This window comes from Falco rusticolus, chromosome 3 (assembly GCF_015220075.1).
Source record: "Falco rusticolus isolate bFalRus1 chromosome 3, bFalRus1.pri, whole genome shotgun sequence".
In the NCBI taxonomy this organism is placed as follows: domain Eukaryota; kingdom Metazoa; phylum Chordata; class Aves; order Falconiformes; family Falconidae; genus Falco; species Falco rusticolus.
The window spans coordinates 60,317,144-60,334,214 of NC_051189.1; the positions used below are offsets into that span (position 1 = coordinate 60,317,144).

The 17,071-nt window shown below is 45.7% G+C and overlaps 2 protein-coding genes and 1 long non-coding RNA gene across 6 annotated transcripts in view; 2 read left to right on the plus strand and 1 right to left on the minus strand.

Moving 5' to 3' along the window:
* TWSG1 (twisted gastrulation BMP signaling modulator 1) overlaps positions 1 to 10,942 on the plus strand; it is a 26,212-nt gene extending 15,270 nt beyond the window's left edge. For all 4 annotated transcript variants that reach the window (XM_037379262.1, XM_037379264.1, XM_037379265.1 and 1 more), the window contains exons 4-5: positions 294 to 560; positions 8,427 to 10,942. In XM_037379262.1, coding sequence (XP_037235159.1) covers positions 294 to 560; positions 8,427 to 8,608 — 449 coding nt within the window. In that variant the 3' untranslated portion in view covers positions 8,609 to 10,942. The remainder of the gene's footprint in view (positions 1 to 293; positions 561 to 8,426) is intronic.
* LOC119144231 lies at positions 8,774 to 13,706 on the minus strand. The gene is made up of 2 exons (XR_005103015.1): positions 12,305 to 13,706; positions 8,774 to 10,345 (listed from the first exon to the last, which is right to left on the minus strand). It is a non-coding gene; the product is annotated as an uncharacterized LOC119144231 (long non-coding RNA).
* A 162-nt stretch (positions 13,707 to 13,868) lies between these two features.
* Positions 13,869 to 17,071, plus strand: part of RALBP1 (ralA binding protein 1) — a 34,726-nt gene continuing 31,523 nt past the window's right edge. The window contains exon 1 of the mRNA XM_037381467.1: positions 13,869 to 14,028. The gene's annotated coding sequence lies outside the window, so the exon portion shown is untranslated. The remainder of the gene's footprint in view (positions 14,029 to 17,071) is intronic.

A 17,071-nucleotide genomic window follows, 5' to 3' on the forward strand; every position in this document is an offset into this window, starting at 1 on the left:
ATTAAAAGAGAAGCGAAGTGCTGTTTGGATTGGGTTTTTCTTTTCACTGGGGTCTCACAAAGTCACAGGTGTGTTTTGTGGAAGTCTGCAGAGATCTGAAATCTGTCATTATGGAAAGCTCATCCTGCTCTATGTGGTGGCACTTCAGCTAGTGAGCTAAGAGTGGCATATGTATGAGAAATCTCCGTTCTGCTTAGCAAAGAACAGCAATTTTATTTTCTAAATATTCCTGCGTGTTTCAAGGGGAAGAGTTTAGGGTGTTTCATGTAACTTACTGTTTCATTTCTTTGCAGGTATGTGCAATCCTCGCAATTACAGTGACACACCTCCAACATCCAAGAGCACTGTCGAGGAGTTGCATGAACCAATTCCTTCCCTTTTCCGGGCACTGACAGAAGGGGATACTCAGCTGAACTGGAATATCGTCTCCTTCCCTGTGGCAGAAGAACTGTCGCACCACGAGAACCTTGTTTCCTTTTTAGAAACAGTGAACCAGCCACAGCATCAGAACATCTCTGTTCCAAGCAACAATGTCCATGCACCTTACTCTAGTGACAAAGGTAATGAGTGTAGTGTCTAAATTCCTCGTGTTTCCTCTCATCTCTTCCAGGAGCCGCCTTGGTGCGTATTCTTTGCTTGTCTGTGCTTGCTTCTTCTTTTCCCGTAAGAAAGTGTGAGAAGTTCAGTCTAATTTTGGGCCTGACATAAAAAAAGGAGCGAGGCAAAAGTACTGAAGAACGTGGAAGATGGTGTTACAGTGTTTGATGATCTTAGGAGATGCTGAATCACATGAGTTTATCTGTAAAATTCCTCCTGTGGCATGAGGCAGTTTCTTCACGTTATTTCATGTGCGGTGGCACAGTAGGTTCTTTGACTTCAAAGCAGTTACCTGTAGCTTAGGAGACAGGACAGATCAAAAACCGAATCCAAATCATGTGTCAGTGCAAAGGCAGGCAACTGAAATGCATGGCTTCAGAGGTTTGAGAAAGCCACATGCTATAAACCTGTATCTGGAGTAGATGTTTATTTCTTTCATCTGAGCTGGCATAACTTGAACTCTTTAGGAGGATGGTTTGTAAGAAATCCAGGATTTACAGTAAACTGAGTAAGATTAGCAAGACTGCTCTGTATGTTGAGGAGGGCTATGTGACAGGCAATCTTAAAAATAATTTGGGGGCAGGGGTTCAACTTACGGACTCATTCCTCTTATCGAGTTTTTTATATTCTTACCTTCACTTTAGAGGACAGGCTTCAGGATATTGTTTGCTGGGGGGGAGGATGCGTAGATTGAAGTAGTGATGACAGTGGCATAAGAAAAACACTCTCTGCTACTTAGTTTCCATACTAAACCTGAAATACCTTTCCCTGAAATTATTACATCAGACTTAAAAGAATCTCATAAACAGTTCATAGTGAAATTGCTGCTTAACAGAGAAAAAAGAGCATCTGATTTGTTTTATCAGTGCAATTAATGCTTTGCTTCCTTCCCAACACACACTTTAAATATGCTTAACCCCACATGCTGCTGTTGCGATGGCTCTTTTATCTCATCAATGAAAGATACCCTAATGGATGGGCATGCTGCTTTTCCATACCATTGTGAACCTTTGACCTAGTTCCGTTTCTGAGCAGGACTGCTGTTGATTAAATGGGACTGTAATGGCAACTTTTCTAATTTCCTTTGGTTAAGGCACGTTAGGAAAATAAATTAATTCCAGATGGTTAGAAAGCATCTCATTCATATGTCTGTGACGTTATTAAAACGTTTGCTAGCCATTATAAGAGTGATGCAGAAAGCCACGTTAGATGGCAAGCCACAAAAACCCCTGTGTGCAAATGCTACGGTATTTAAAGATGTAAATTATACTTGGGGGGGGGAAATATGGTGCTTAGAACAATCTTAAATATACCCCACTGTACTTAGGTCCTGCAGCCCAGATGGATGTTCCCTAACAGTCCTTTACTACCATACCAACAGGATGGGCTAATGATAGTTTTGGATTAAACTTGGAATTTGAATTGCATCTCGAGGGTGTGGAGGAGTTTTGAGTGTAACAACACAGACAAATACATAACACTGCAATTTTTTTTAGTCAGAAGTCTCCATTTCATTTACTAAGAATGTATTAGAGATTAGATTGAAAGAGCTTTCACTGAAATGATGACAGTCCAAAAGCAACAGTGGTATTTGGAAATAGTTACCAAATGCCACTGGTTTTCAGGCTTCAGTCGACACTTAGAACAGAAATAAATGTCAAAGCTGTTCTTGTAATCATTGACTGTGCCTCCTCCCTCTTAGTGATGGAGAAGAACAGGAAGAGGTAGAAGATGGCTTACAACATCCTATACTTTAAGTATCTAAATAATTAAGTCTGTTGAGGAGTCTCTCTTCTTGGTTGCAATGCAGATAGCTTCATAGTTCTCTGCTTTTTCAAAGTGACATTAAAGTTTGCTTATAAAAGCATGGGTGACTTGAGTATTGAGAACAGAGAAGGTGGAAAGAAAAGTTGGCTGCTGGCCTTGGTCAGCTGATGTTTATTATGGTGGAAGCAAGGACAACTGGGAAATTATACCTCTTGTGTTGGATGTTGTGTGAGCCGTGGGGTGGCATTGTTTTTAATGCTTTTTTGATTAATTTGGTGGGGAAGCAGTAACCAAAAGGTGGAAGAGTAGCAGGTCAAGGGCTAAAGAGCCTTGTGATTATGGGCGCAGAGAGGGAGCCCAGGAAGTTGCTGGAGTCTGATGGCTTCTGCTTATGCAAAGTTCAGTCATGCAATCAAGTCCCTGTGGTTTAACAAGCTAGCATGTGTTAAGGAACCACTGCAAGAGAAGGGGGGTCTGTGTGGTGTATGTGTGCGTGCTCAGCTGCAGTACATACGTAGCAGTACAAGCACAGCCTGCAGTAGAAGAAATAAGACCATCTCTTGGACCCTTTCCTTCTCCCCAAATATGCTGCTAGGCTTAAGGCAGATCTTGCAAACGGAGGCATCCTTAAGGTGACCCACTAAGCAGTTGTCTTCAAGGCCATGACATTCAGGGTTTTGAAAGAATATTCCTGTGAGCAGGAACACACAGATGCTTTACGTTTTCTTTACGGTGCTGTGCCTCCTCCATTTTATACTTCTTCTGCAGCTCCTTGCGTGCTTCACTCCAACATGGTGTGCTGGCAGCAGCCTGTTGCATTGTCTGTAAGGGGAGAGGGGCTAATGAGAGGTAGGCTTTGGTAAGGGGACAAGTAGTCCTGTGCTATCTTCTGGAATACATACCAAAATTTGGAAAGGCTCTGCCTACCGGTACCCCTTGTTACATCGAGTAACACCGTTCTGATTTTAATTTCAACGCACATTCATGCAGGGATTGCTGTTAAGCCGGTCCAGGATGCCAGACTTGCTGAGTGCAGTTCTGGGCGAGTGCCAGGAAAAGCAGTACCAGCCACGGGAACCCGTGAGCTTTGTGCATGAGTGGTGTGAAGCCACCGGCCCTGGGAGGGCGGCTGCAGATCCCGGAGGAGGTGGGGTACAGTGGGATATAAAGCATTCCTTTCTTGCCGCAGCCTACTGCAAGCCCAGCCAGCAGACCTTGAACTTCCCCGTTATTATCTTAATGAGTGTCTTCCCTTTCCTCCTGTGAATTGACTTGTAACGTTTTAGCTGCCAAAGTATGTGTGCACTGCTGGAGCTGCTGGAGTTCTTTGTATCAGTAGTTTCTGGCATCTGAGCCAGTGCTTCAGAGAGGATTGTGATATTTATTAATCTAGACCTATATTTATACTTTATTCCTTTTGCTTTACTTTTAGCTGATACCCTCAGAGCTCTGAACTGTGAGTTCAGATGTTTAAATAAGCTTAATTGTTTCAGATGATGACAGGATGTTGGCAAGAGGCAGAGGGGAACTAGATAATCTTTTGGCAACTGATGAAACAAAATCTGTTGTAATTAAGGGTTTCTGACTTACACTGCTTGGTGACACAGGGGATGGTGTCCACTCTGCGTTTCCGCTCTCCTCCAGTGCCAGCCAGGTAGAGGAGAGCTAGAAATCCAGTAAAGTGGCATCTACCTATGTAGATACTCTAGGAAGATTTTTATTTTTTAAAAAATGCTTCTTTTTATAAGTTCTGATTGGCATAAAACGGTATGGCTGCTGGATGGACAGTTGCCTTTTTAAAGTACTTTTAGAGCTACCGATAAACAGACCGGCAGACAACTGAACTTGCATAGCACCTTTAAATTCAAAGGTGGCACACAGGGAATTGTCATTAACTGGGAAAGTTTTTTTTCATCTTGTAGATACCCATTTTTTCTTAACAAGAACTGAATTTTCTCCAAGTTGCTAAATTCTTCCATAGTGTACCAGTACAGGTCTCACTTGCTGCACAGATAGAATTGTAGCAAAGCCTGATAGAAATGCGAGTTCATTTCTTGTGGTTATTTTCAATTTAGACTTGATTGTTGTTTCTCCTACACAACCTCTGTTGGGTATGAATTGCAGGGGGCGGGGAGGTGAGAAACTCACGTTCTGGGGAAAAAAAGAACGCTGTTGCATCCTTCTCCCCCCACACCTGTAGTCTAGTCCTTACTGTGTGACAATTGGCAAAATGCAAATGAAAGAGCTGTAACTGCGCTAACTAATACCCTTTCTATCTACACTGAGGGAGCCAAGTGATGACTATGTAATTAGGTTTGTGAAACAATTTAAATACTCTCCCGGATCCCATTTGAGCCTGTAGGTATGTATTTTTTTTCCCTGTGTAACTCTGTTTCTGCAGCCTATGAAGAGGGATTTAATGTGTGAGGCAAGGAACTCTCCTGCTTTCAGTAATTCCGACTCTACCCTGGCACACATAGGCTGCTGAGGAGGGGACTAGGGGTGTCCCATGACAACAGAATGCACCCTGGCCCATCTGCCTCGTTCAGACCTGGTGAGGCTCCGAGTGAACGAGACTTCGGAAATCATTTGGTAGCGTATACACGGAGCGTGTACTCCAGCTGCTTACAAGAGCTACTGGGAGCCAGCCAGATCTACTGCTGGCTCTGGCCTGCAGCGTACAGTTTGTTCTCTCCCCTTCACGGCATTTTTGGACTGGTCCTCTAGGACCTAATCCTCTTAGCTTGTGTGCAGGTGGAAATAAACTTTCTTCTCTGCTCCAGTCAAGATTAATGTCTTTGGTTGTTGCTGCCGCCTTAGTAAGGTCGAGGTTTGGCTTTGGTTCTCATTTTGATTCTGGGAGAGTGGTTGAGACGACCAGTCTTTCCAGTCTCACAGGACCTCACTGCTGTCATCTGGTTCTGCCAGAGTTATGGGTCTGGTGCTGCTCATCCTCTGGGTTCTTCTCACCCACCCCACCCCCTTCCCGGCAATGTCTTCAGTGTCTTGGTTCAGTGTCATTGTTCTTTACATGCTAGAAATCATAGGCTCTTCTTCCACAAGAGGTTTATTTCAAGTTTCAGTAGGCATTAGCTGATGAACTGGGCTTCTCCAGGACTTCTGACTGGTACTAAAATGGATGAGTCTGTCACAGGTGAGGTTAACGTGAAGGTGAACACAGATGTCTCCTCACGTAGAGGGCACTGGTCATTCTCTGGTCTGAAGACAGCCTGCAAGTGCTGGGAGCAGCTAGCCCACCTCAGAGCATGCACCGCTTTCCTGACCAGCTTTCCTGACCTACTGTGGGCTTTCCTCTGTCGGAGTGCAGCGGTCAACATGATAGCAGTGAGCAATTCTGGCAGTCCTTTGGAGAGGACTCTCATTTCTGTAAAGAGTCAGTCAGTTGGAGATGGCATCTTGGAAGCTGGTTTTGCAGGAAGAAATCTTTCTGCATTAGCCAGGATTGTGTATTTCGAGGCAAAGGCTGTGCCTCCAGCTGACGCCTTGGCACTTAAGGTCAAACTTCTCAAGAAAGCTACTAAAAACGTATCAGAGGAGTGAACTTGGTTTAAGCGAGAGGGTACAAAGAGTATGAGTATGTCTTAGGCTTCTGTAAGATTCCTGTGCTTGTACGCCGGCACTGAACTAGGTGACTGACAGGGCACTCGCTGGTGCTTAGATTTCCTGAGGAATGCTGCCTGGAGACTCGCCTCTACCTCCTCACATCCTGCTCTTCCACTGCAAACCTCCTGTGAGGTGTGAGAGGGACAGATCCCTGAGAGTGTCTGGACCTCCTGGGAATGGATGGTGTGTGCTCCTTCGTGGGACCCTGGTGAGCCTTTTGTTGCTGGTGATGAAATCCTTGCCAAGTTCTTGTGTGTCCTCTGTGAGAAGATGGACCTGCTGTATGACCTCTGGGTGGATTCTTGCCTTTGAGGCTGTGGTGGCTGCATCTCCCTACCATTTTTCAGCTTTGGCTGAGCACTTTAGGTGTACACCTGGCTGGTCACTCTTTGCACGTGGTACCATCACGTTCACTTCTTTTGATCTTTCCTCCTCCCCTCTGTGAATAACATGTCCTTACTGAAGCTGTAGATATGTGGGTTGGTTTTAGGCACAGGTTTTTTTTCTCTGAGAACTCTCTTCCTCTGGTTGCTGTGCCTCAGGCTTTATTATAAAGGGTCATAGAAGCAGAAGTGCCAGGAATGGGACAGGACTTACACAGATACAGGGTGTTTTGTTGACATTCCCAGCAGTATTTCAGGTACTCCAAGATTTCTTGGACAACTGCAGCTTTACTTACAGCACAGCTTGTCTGGCACCAGAAGGCTGCTATAGCTACAGGTCTGCACTTCCTCCCCAAGGCCCTTACCGCCTGTTGCCCTCTGTAGGGGGTCTGCAAGACGTGTACATCGGTGCAGAGCCTGAACAGGGCAGTGAATACTCTCTTGCGTTCAGTGGACGGGCAGCGTGTCCTGTGACCCTCTTGCAGCTGTTTATGTAGTAGTAGAATGATTTGACAGTGGTCAGGGTTCCCTCATACATGTTTTAACAAATGATAATTCTCAGAAGAGCGGGCAGGGTTTCCACATGTCAAGGAGGAGGATGCGTCTACAGAAAAGCTGTAGGGTGCATCATGCTCTCTTGTATGTTGTGTTGTCCCCTGTCATGTGCCCAAAAGCATGGGCACCGCAGAGATCATCTACTGTTGGTACGGGGGAAACAGACTGCTTAGATCTGATGACTTGTAAGGTGATGGAGACCATTGCTAGCCTCGACTCACCTTTGGACCTCACCTTAAGGCTTGCCATGAGATGTGCGTACTACTGAGGCTGCTCAGCTATGGAGCACCAATATTTTGAAGGGGAGGTTCCAGTGCTCTTCAGCCTCCCGAGACTGGCTCACAGATAAGAGACTGAGTAAACGCTACGGTTAACAACTACACTGCACTGAGAGTTACTCACCCTTCTCCATAGCTCTATAATCATTCAGAAGAAAAAACCCCACTGTCTTGCCTTACCATTTATGTTTGGATTATATTTTTTCTAATCCATGTTGGAATGTAGGTCAGTATGTTTCTCCTGGATCCACGCACCTTATCATACTAGGCTAGAAAGACCCCTGACATCTCCTGCTCTCAAATCTGTCTGATGTGCGCGAGTGAGACATTCGTGTTCACAGACAGCTTTCAGTTGTGCTTTTCCCAAAACTGTGCCAACTTACATTGGAGGTAAACGTGATGCAAACAAGGTCCTTTGGAGGAAGAAGTAAGTGTAATCACACAGTTCAGCACAGAAGAAAGTTGGTAGCATCTGTCACCTTGGAGAACTGGAAGTAGACTGGGGAGGGATGGTTTTATTCGGTAGTTGTGATGAATGCCTCTGCTCCAGTTTGAGGTTGCAACACCGAACTTCGTGGCATTTCAAGTAATAGCATGGATGCTAGAAGAATAAAGTAAACGGTTAGGCAGAAGGGGTTTCTTAACCTTAGTAGTGAGGCTGGTGGTGTTGCTAAAGGAATTAAAAAAGTGCAGTTTCAAGATGAGGAAAAGGGGATTCTCTAGCTCTGTGATTTAATGTGGCTGAAGAATATTGTAGAGTTGCAGGCAAGGGGAGAAACATTTACATGTAGTGGGGTTTGGTGGTTTTTTAAAAAACAACTCTAAACCTGAAGTTTTTCATGATAGCATATAGTAACTGCTGGCAACTGTGAAAGTGATACATTCATTACCTTCAGAGGACACATGCCGGCTTGTTATTTTGGCATCCTTACACTTCAGAAGGTATCTCTCATAACTGGGGGATGAAACCCCAAAACATTCCGAGGAGAGCAGACAACGGTTGAGTTGTAGACACTGCGGTCTTGAAGTTGATAGATTGTACCTTGGCTCTCTGCCTCTTCTCTCTCTGCTTTTACTATCTCCTTTTTTTTTTTCTTTTGCCTCATTGTCATGATGATTTGCAATCCTACTTCAAAAGCTGCACATTTAATTAATTTTTAACTAACCTTTAAAAATATTCTAAGACCTTTTAAACCAAATTTTTTCCCCCTTCTTGGTTTAGAACACATGTGTACTGTGGTGTATTTTGATGACTGCATGTCAATACATCAGTGCAAGATCTCTTGCGAGTCCATGGGAGCTTCCAAATACCGATGGTTTCACAACGCCTGCTGTGAGTGTATTGGGCCAGAATGCATCGACTATGGCAGTAAAACTGTAAAATGTATGAACTGCATGTTTTGAAGCAGGAAAATTGTAGTACTGAAATACTGAGGCCAAAGTAATCTCTCTCAGTTAAAGAGATGGGGATTGCAAATACTGCGTTTTGGTGGAGTGCCTACTGGTTGCAATTAAATGTACCTGGTTGAAAAAAAAGATGTATAAAATCTGAAAACTTTTTTTTTTTTTAATTCATACGCAAGGCTAACTAGTAGAAGTTTCAACACTATGTTTTATGTTTATTTTTATTTTTGCTTGAATGGTACAGCCATGCTCATCCTTGCTGTTCTGATTGTTTTCCTTTGATTTGAAAGTATTGACTGTACTGGTTTTCAGAATGTAGTACTATATCTCGTAGTTTAGAGTAGGGAAACCTTAAGAATATGGTAATGAGATTTCCATCATCTAAGTTCAACAAAAAGTTAAATGGCTGCTAGGTTGGAGGGGAGGGGGGTGGTTGTTCTTTAGGGGCTGGGTTTTTTTTGTTTTAGTTTCTGACTTTGTTTTTTAATTTTATTAGCCTCCAGTTTCTGAGCTTAGTCTTCTATTGTGAAGGTGGCATTTGAGGAAAAATTTAAAAATCCGTGCTTTCTCTTGAAGTTCAACGCATGGGCTGTCGTGGATAAAATCCTACCTTCTTAGAAGGGCTGCCCAACAAAACACTATGTATGGGATATTTTTCTTCCAAGTTTCATTTGCCCTGCTTTCGTAAGTACATCGGGGCCTATGTTGCATAATTGATATATTAAATATATATCTATCTTTTCAGTCTTCTGTGAGATACCAAAATAAAGCTGTTAAGTGCAGTTGCATCTCCTTCCTTTTGCACTGTTCTCTGGGGTTGCTTACTCCCTGAACGTTCAGTCCAGTAAAGGAAACATGAAAGATGATTATAGATTTAATGACAAAATGAATAAAAAAGAATGAAATTACATGGATTAGCAAGCGGTACAGGGCTACCAGCTGAGCAGTTGGAAGCAGGCATGTTCCCATTTAGTAGTTTGCTGTAAATATTTATTCCGAAACAATTCTTCCCGCCCCCTCCCCATGATGTGTTGTCACTGAAGAAGGGAAGATGTGTCCACAAAAGCAAAATTAGGATATTCTGAGTTTATAATATTGTCTGTTTTTCCAAGTAAACGTTTTAATATGTGGACAGTTACATAGCATTTACTATGACCCGGTTAGGGCTCCACTGATAATGGTACTAAGTACAAGAATAAAGTGTGTGAGTAGTTAATGATCAGCTTTTGGTATTTATAATGATGTAGGTTTTAACTCATTGAAATTTTTTTTTAATGTGTATATGCCTATGCACACACAAAAAAGAATTTGACTATTCATGTTTCTCTCACTAACCTCAGTCTAGAGGGATTAAACTGTTTTCTAGTCACACCTGTCTATCTGTACCGTGTACAAATGAAAGCAGTCATTTTAAATGTATTTTGTTGAAAAGTTTGCCTGAATGTTTTTTCATTTTTTTTCTCACGATACAGTTCTTTCATGAAGTAGTAATAATAAGAATAAAAAAATCTACTCTTGTGAAAATAACATTACTTTCTTCAGTCTCTTTTTCAGCTATAAAGAAGTACTTGAAAGATTAATGTTTATTGTTTTGAACTGGTGGATAATGGAATACCTTCATACTTTAAAGTTGCAATTAAGTGATACAAAATCATAGACGTGAATAGAAAAACGTAGCTTCTCATGAAGTTGTTCTCCCTATATTTGACAATTCATGTTATCTTCTGCTGGAGTTTCCTAAAATGAATGGAGAGAAAGAATATGTTAGAGTAGCTGTGACTGTTTTTAGCTGAAGTGTGATGCATCATCAATTATCTTCACCAAGATAGGAGAAGACATATAGTAAGCATCACTACAGGTCATTAGCATGCCTCAGAATCTTGCAGTGTTCAATTATTGGAAACATTATGGTAGTTCAGAATCTTCTTGGGGGGGAAAACCAGGGCTAACGTTTCTGGGCAGGCACCTGCTGCCCCGTGGATCTGTGACACCAGCTCCATTTAATTCATCAGAATTTCACTGTGAGGTCAAGTCAAGGGAACAGCAAGGGTGGGGAGCAGGAGGTACGGTGGCAGGGGGTGGGGGTGGGGAACTGTCCAGGAAAATCTGTGGGGAACAGCCGAAAAATGTAAGCTCAGCTGTCTGTGTAATGGCTTGAGAGTAGGTAATATGGATGCACACTTTCCAGGGCTTCCCTCACTTTCTGTAATTCCCAGTGCTGTCCGGAGTTTGCTGTAAACATTGTGTGTATGCAAATGTCATACAGCAACCTCCAGTGTATTTTATTATGATGAATGTTTTAAGTGGTGTTTTAATAAAAAGACATTACTGGTTCTTGTGTTTTCTTTCTCAGGAATTTCCCAGGGAAGTGTTATCAGGAAGCATATTGTAAAAGTTACTGATCTACATGGACAATAATATGGTTTCTGCCAAAACTAAAATTTTGGTTTCGAGGGGTTTTTTCTTTACATAAATGAATAAAATAGAATTTTATTAATATTCAAAGTGCTCTTTCTGACAAATCTGACCATTTGGAAAGATGTTTATTTAGTCTTACTAATTTTGCAAGAAAAATCATAATTTATTTTAGGGGCTCTTATTTCACCACGTCTGGATGCCAGCAAACCATCGCTCACTTAAGCGCTTTATAATACTTAAGAACATGTTTTAAAAACTTTCTGCCTAGGAATCTTCTCCAGGTAAAGCATCAGCCAGTTTTATCACTGTCCTTTGGAAACAGAATTGTAAGTCACTGAATTTAAAGGGAAGCACAAAAGGGAATTTATATGACAAGAAGTGATACAAATCCCTAGTCTGCTGGGGTTCTGACTGAGAAGGAGTTAAAGGCCTTTAGTTATTCTTTCTCTAAAAGTAGAGAAAATTTTGTGTGTTGCTTTGTTTTTTGGTTTTGTTTTTCTGTTTGGTTGGTTTTCCCCACAGGCACTTGTTGCTTGTAAATTTCAGAAGCCTTGCCACCTTGCAGAAAGAGTGAGCACAATGGCCACAACATGACATTGCTTTCCTGTCATTGCTTTTAGTACATTCAATGGATTTCACATCTAGTACTTAAGAAATAAAAGAAGACCTGCTTATACCTTCAATAACGTATCTATGGTCTCTTCAGTATGGCTACTTCGATACCTGGCTCCCAAACTCCCAGACTGGCTGGTCTGGCTTGATGTTTGCTGGCAATCCCACGCTTACACGCACACCCGCACAACATGTACATGCTCCGCTGTCTCCAGCCACAGGCACCCGAGACACACAGGTCCCTGTGACTTGTGGTCCCCTCCCCAGTAGCTGGCACTTAAACCTCCATGCGCACAGCACAGGCACCCCCTCACCCAGGGGAAGAGTTTAATGAGAAAACAGGACAGACTGTGCGTGATGAGGTTACCCGCAGGGCTTGGCCAGACAAGTGTGCTGACTGGCCACCTGTTTACAGCTGAGCAGCCCCTTTTATTTTCTTATCCTTTTTCTCCATCTTTGCTCCTCCCCAGACAACTGTGATCCCTCCCTTTCCCTGCTTTTAGTCTTTCTGCTACAAATCCTGTAATGAGTGCTGTGCCACCCCAAAATGCTCTTCCTCTATATCCTGTAGGCAGGAACCCCCATAACATACAAGGATGGGTGCCATGGGACAGCCTTGGGAAGGGCTCATTTCCCTGGGTACCATATTGGGGTTCCCCCACCCACCATTGTGCCACTAGTAATTGGCATCCTCAGCACTGCACACAATCACTTGTTTGTCTTCAAAAACTGGGAGAAGATTCATTCCGGGTTCGTTAGCTGATGGGCCCATTGTGCATGAACTTGTGTTGGCAGTGTCCTCTGATAGTACTTATTCTTCAGAGCTAAGAGCCTCCCGAGGCTGTCGCTTCAAGTGGAGATCCTCTCAGGCAATCATCTCAAATTACTACGGGATGTTACTGAAGTAACCTTTCTTCTTTTGCCAGAATTAACACAGCCTTTGTAGCACAAAAAAAAAAAACCACCCACCCTAACACATTAGCTGCAATGTTAAGTTAAATAAACCAGTAAGCCCTTGCTGTTAAACTGTTTTTTCTGGAGGGGAGGAGGTAAATTGGAAGTTGCGTAATATGTTGTGGAGACAATACCTCTGTGCTCCCAACACTAATCGGAGTGTTTACAACCCTCCCTTTTGTATTTTCTACTGAATAGCACAAATTCCTGTGGGGGACCTTTTACATTACCACAGGAGGTTGCACAAAGAGCCCAATTGACAGGGACTAAGCAGCACTGAATCTCAAGTGAATAAATGAAGCAGGTGGCACGCTGCCACAGTATTAATGCGCCCAGTATCCCAGGGATTATGTTTGAGGCTGTGGGAATGAATCGGTCTGCTTCTTACTGAAACAAACCGCCTTGTTGATGAGGAATCCTGAAAAAGATTCAAATTATGCAGGTGCTTAACATAACAGAAATCTGCATTGCAAGAGACAAAGAATACAAAATTCCTTTTGACATCACTGTAAACAGGATGTGCGCTGAGATGGAGATGGGTTTCTTGGCACAGGTCGCCTGAAGTCGCATCCAGAGTGTTTCTCCATTTTCTTGTATTCCAGAGTGGCAGAGACGGCGGGTAACGGTGCAAGGTCAGGTTCGTTATGCAAGATGAAGCCGAAGTCGGCGGCTGCTCCTGTGTGAGCTGCAAAACGTGCAAGTCGGTAGCTGCCTCATTCGGAAGGCAGGCCAGATGCAGACACCCGTGGAGCTGGGTCAGCCCCGGTACCGGTGTTAGCGGCTTCCGATGTGCTGCCGACTTCGCCTCGTTGCAGATTTTCTCTCCCAAGGGGTTTGGCCGCCACGCCGGGAGCTGGCTGGCTGAGGCCGAAGGGGCGCCTGGCGCCGGGGTCCTCTCAGGCGGCTCCCGGCCGGGGCCCGGCGCCCGCCAGCTCTCCTCACGGCCGGGCCGCCTGCCTGCGCGCCTGCCTCCCTCCCGCCGGCCGGCCGGCAGAGCCGACCTCGGGCCTGGGGGCAGCGGGGCAGCCACGGACGCCCCCGGCCAGCCGCCCCCCCGCGGCGCGCCTGTCGTTGGCGGTCGCAGTGGGGCGGCCGGAGGGGCCCGGCCGCCGGCTCCCCCGGGGGAACTACAGCGCCCGTCGAGCCCCGCGCGCCGGCCGGGCCCCGCCCCCGCCGCCCTCAGGGCGCTGCGCAGGCGCAGCGCGCCGCTCCCCGGGGGGCCATTGGCGCACGCGCCTCCCGTCCCACAGGCCCTGCCCCCGCCCCGCCCCGCCCCGCCCCGCGGAGCCAGGCGGCGGCGCCTGCGCGGTGCCGAGCTCGTGCCGCTCCCCGGCCGTCCTTGCGAGCCGGGCGGCGGAGGCGGAATGGGGAGCGAGGCGGGGCCCCGCGCGTGAGGCCGAGGAGGAGCCGCTGCGCCGGCGAGCGGGACCCCGGCGGTGAGTGCCCGCGGTGCGCGGCCCGCGGCCGGGCCCTGCCGCTCCGGCTCGAGGGGGCGCGGAAGCCGCTTCCGGGCGGGCGGGGGTGGGGGTAACGTGTGGCGGGGGGCCACCCCCGCCCCCAGGCGCGGCTGCCGGGTGGGGGTGGGGCGGCCCGGAGGCTGGGGGAGGAGCCGTCGTGGGTACCGCCCCCTTCCCCCCCGGCAGCCGCCCCGGCCGGCCCGGGCCGCCACCGTCCCCCGCGGCGTGACCCGCTCGCCCTCCCCCTGCGGGATCGGCCCTCCCCGGCGGGGCGGGGCGGGCGGCCTCGGCCGGCCGGGGGGGACAGGTGCCGCGGCGGGGACAGGCCGCGCGTCCCGGCGGCGAGTGCCCCGTCGGGCTGCCGAGGAGGGGCCCGGCGCTTCGCTTGCCGGCCTGGCCGCCCTCCTGCCCTTCGGGGTAGCGCCGGGCGCCTCGCTTAAGGCTTCCTGCAGCGTCCGCGCGCTCGGAGCCGTGCGGGGCCGCTGCAGCTCGGGCACGGAGCGGAGGTCGGCGGGGCCGTGGGCAGCTGGCGGCGGGGTTGGTTTTGGCAGGGGAGAGGCCGCGTTCGTTCGTTCATTTACCTTCGCCTAGAGGTCACATACCAAACCCCAGACAACTCCGACTGCCGCTGTCATTTTCCTGCATCTAGTACGTTTAACAGGTTCTAAGGATGCTGTGTTGTCTACCGAATTACGTTGTTCAGAAACCATACGTTACCATACGTCGTATGTCAGTGTGTGACGTCTGAGTAAAAAAGCAGATCTTACGTCCAAGTGCTTATGTATTTTAGAACAAATGACAAAAAATATGCAGGCAGTCCACGCGGATAGTATGAAAGTATCAGCTCACAGGAGTGGTGTCATTTGAATTCCCCCATGCCCCAGTGTCCCTGAGGTTAATGGCCATCCTTAATGAGGAATAATAATAAAAAATAATAGACTAAGACCCTTTTTACCAGTTACATAAACCAGATGGATTTGTGTAAGTCTTTTGTTCCAGCACAGCAAAACAGCTGTAATTACGGTTTTATTCGTATTTCTCTGGAAAGCACTTACCATGCATGTTCAGCGTTGCTATCGTACACTTGTTCAAGGGTGATGTTAAGGCTCTCTTGGACGTGATGCAGGACTGTAATGGGTGTGATTTTCTTAGCAAGCTTAAAGAAAAATGGCAGAGAGTTCCCTTAGATTTGGGGTTTGATGTCATTTGAGGTGTTGCGTACAGCTTCTGATGAATGATGCCTTCTGGTGGCTTCTTCAGTTCGTTTTGGTACAGTCCATCTATAGTATAGTTATACAGTCAGTGTGATACATACTTATCAGGGGTTTTTGTCTGCAGAGAAGTAAAACAGAAATTAAAAAAGCTTCCAAACTGTTGTGGTTTTGACTGCTTGCTACTTCTAAGCGTTTGAAATCTACTACCCGTCCCTACTGTAAAGTTCTAAGTAGCTGGGCTGGGTCAAAACCAAGTTGTTTACTATGGTGAAGCAGGGAGCTTTACATTCCCTGTTCTAGGGATCGCATTTCTAACTTCAAGAAAATAAGTTGTGTTCTTTAGTCTTCCCATATCTGAAATAGAAATAGCTGCCTCAAAACTGTAATACTCCAGGAGCAACTTGGGCATTATTCTGTCTTGGTGAAGGTGCATTCAGGGGTGGGAGGGCATGTTTTGTATTTTGGTTAGGGTGGTTTTTTTTCCCCCCCAAAAAAAGTAAGGCTTTGACAAGTGAAACCCCTGGTGTGATGGTTATACAGGGAGAAAGTTTATTTTCTTGTTCTGTAGGGTAGCGTATTTCCATTTCTGTATGTGCATGTCTTTAATGGACTGTATTGTCTTGGTATTGCAATATAGCGTTCTTGCTTCAGAGCTGCATGGCTTAATTCTATAGATGGACTTAAAGCAAAACTGATGTGCATAGGCACCATATATAACACTCTGAGGTTCTGATCTCAGCTGTACCCTTTAGGCACTTCCCTAATGTGTTTTAGCTATATTTTGTTACAGAAAGATTTTAATATTTTCAGAGTAAACACTGCTGTTTCTTACAAGCTGTTTTTGGACTAATGTGGAAGATGCTGCTGTTTAGCAATAAATACCAACAAATGAAAATCTGCTTTCCTTCTGTAAAGCTTGGTGTCATGTAGCTGCCCTCAAAACGCCAAAATAAAGCCTCATGTGACATTTGTCTTCAGTTTATTGTATCTCTAGTATAAGCTACTAAGCTTTTCTCTGAACTAAAGCATCTGATTATTTTGTATCAGTGAATGATTCACTACCCTTAAACTAGTCATGCTTTGCCATATGCCTGCTCCATATTTTCACCTAAAGCATTCATCAGCTTTCTGCTGTTCAGCTGAGCCTCATGGATCATAGTTTTCAAAATGTTGCTCAAAAAAATAAAAAAATCAAATGAGCCCCTAGTTGGGCTGGAAATAGCCTGTGGGAGGCTGTATCCCCAGACACGGTGGTGTCTAGAGGTGATTGCTGTCCAGGTAATGGTTAGTTCTTCTGCCTGCCATGGCTGAAACCGGAAAGTCAAGGATGCGGGTTGATTTTAGAAAAAGGAAAGGTATGACTCCTTTCCTGTCCATACTTACCCTTCCCTTTCCAGCCATCCCTCACCTTTCGGGCGTGACATCAGGGTATACAAACTTGGTTGAAGCTGTGAAGGTGTAGTAGGGTGAAAGAGCCTTTGATGTTAGTGGCAGCAACAGCAAGCCTTTGTCTCTGAAGCTGAATTACAGTAGGGATTCGGTGCTCCCCACTTCCAGTTTTTCTTTAGGCTGCAGTAGAAAGCGAGGGATGACTGCTTACTTGGAGCAGCTGGGTGGGTGGGGAGGGATAAATATATAGTTGCCTGAGTAATGAGTGGTGATCCAGTAAGTAGGCTCACACAACACTTAGCTGAAATATGTTAAGAGATTACAGTTTAGGAAGAAATATTTTATTTAGGTTTCATCAGTAAATTGCTGTGACAATTTTGAACTAGCAGGGCAGAATCTGTGAAAAAGATAAATACAAA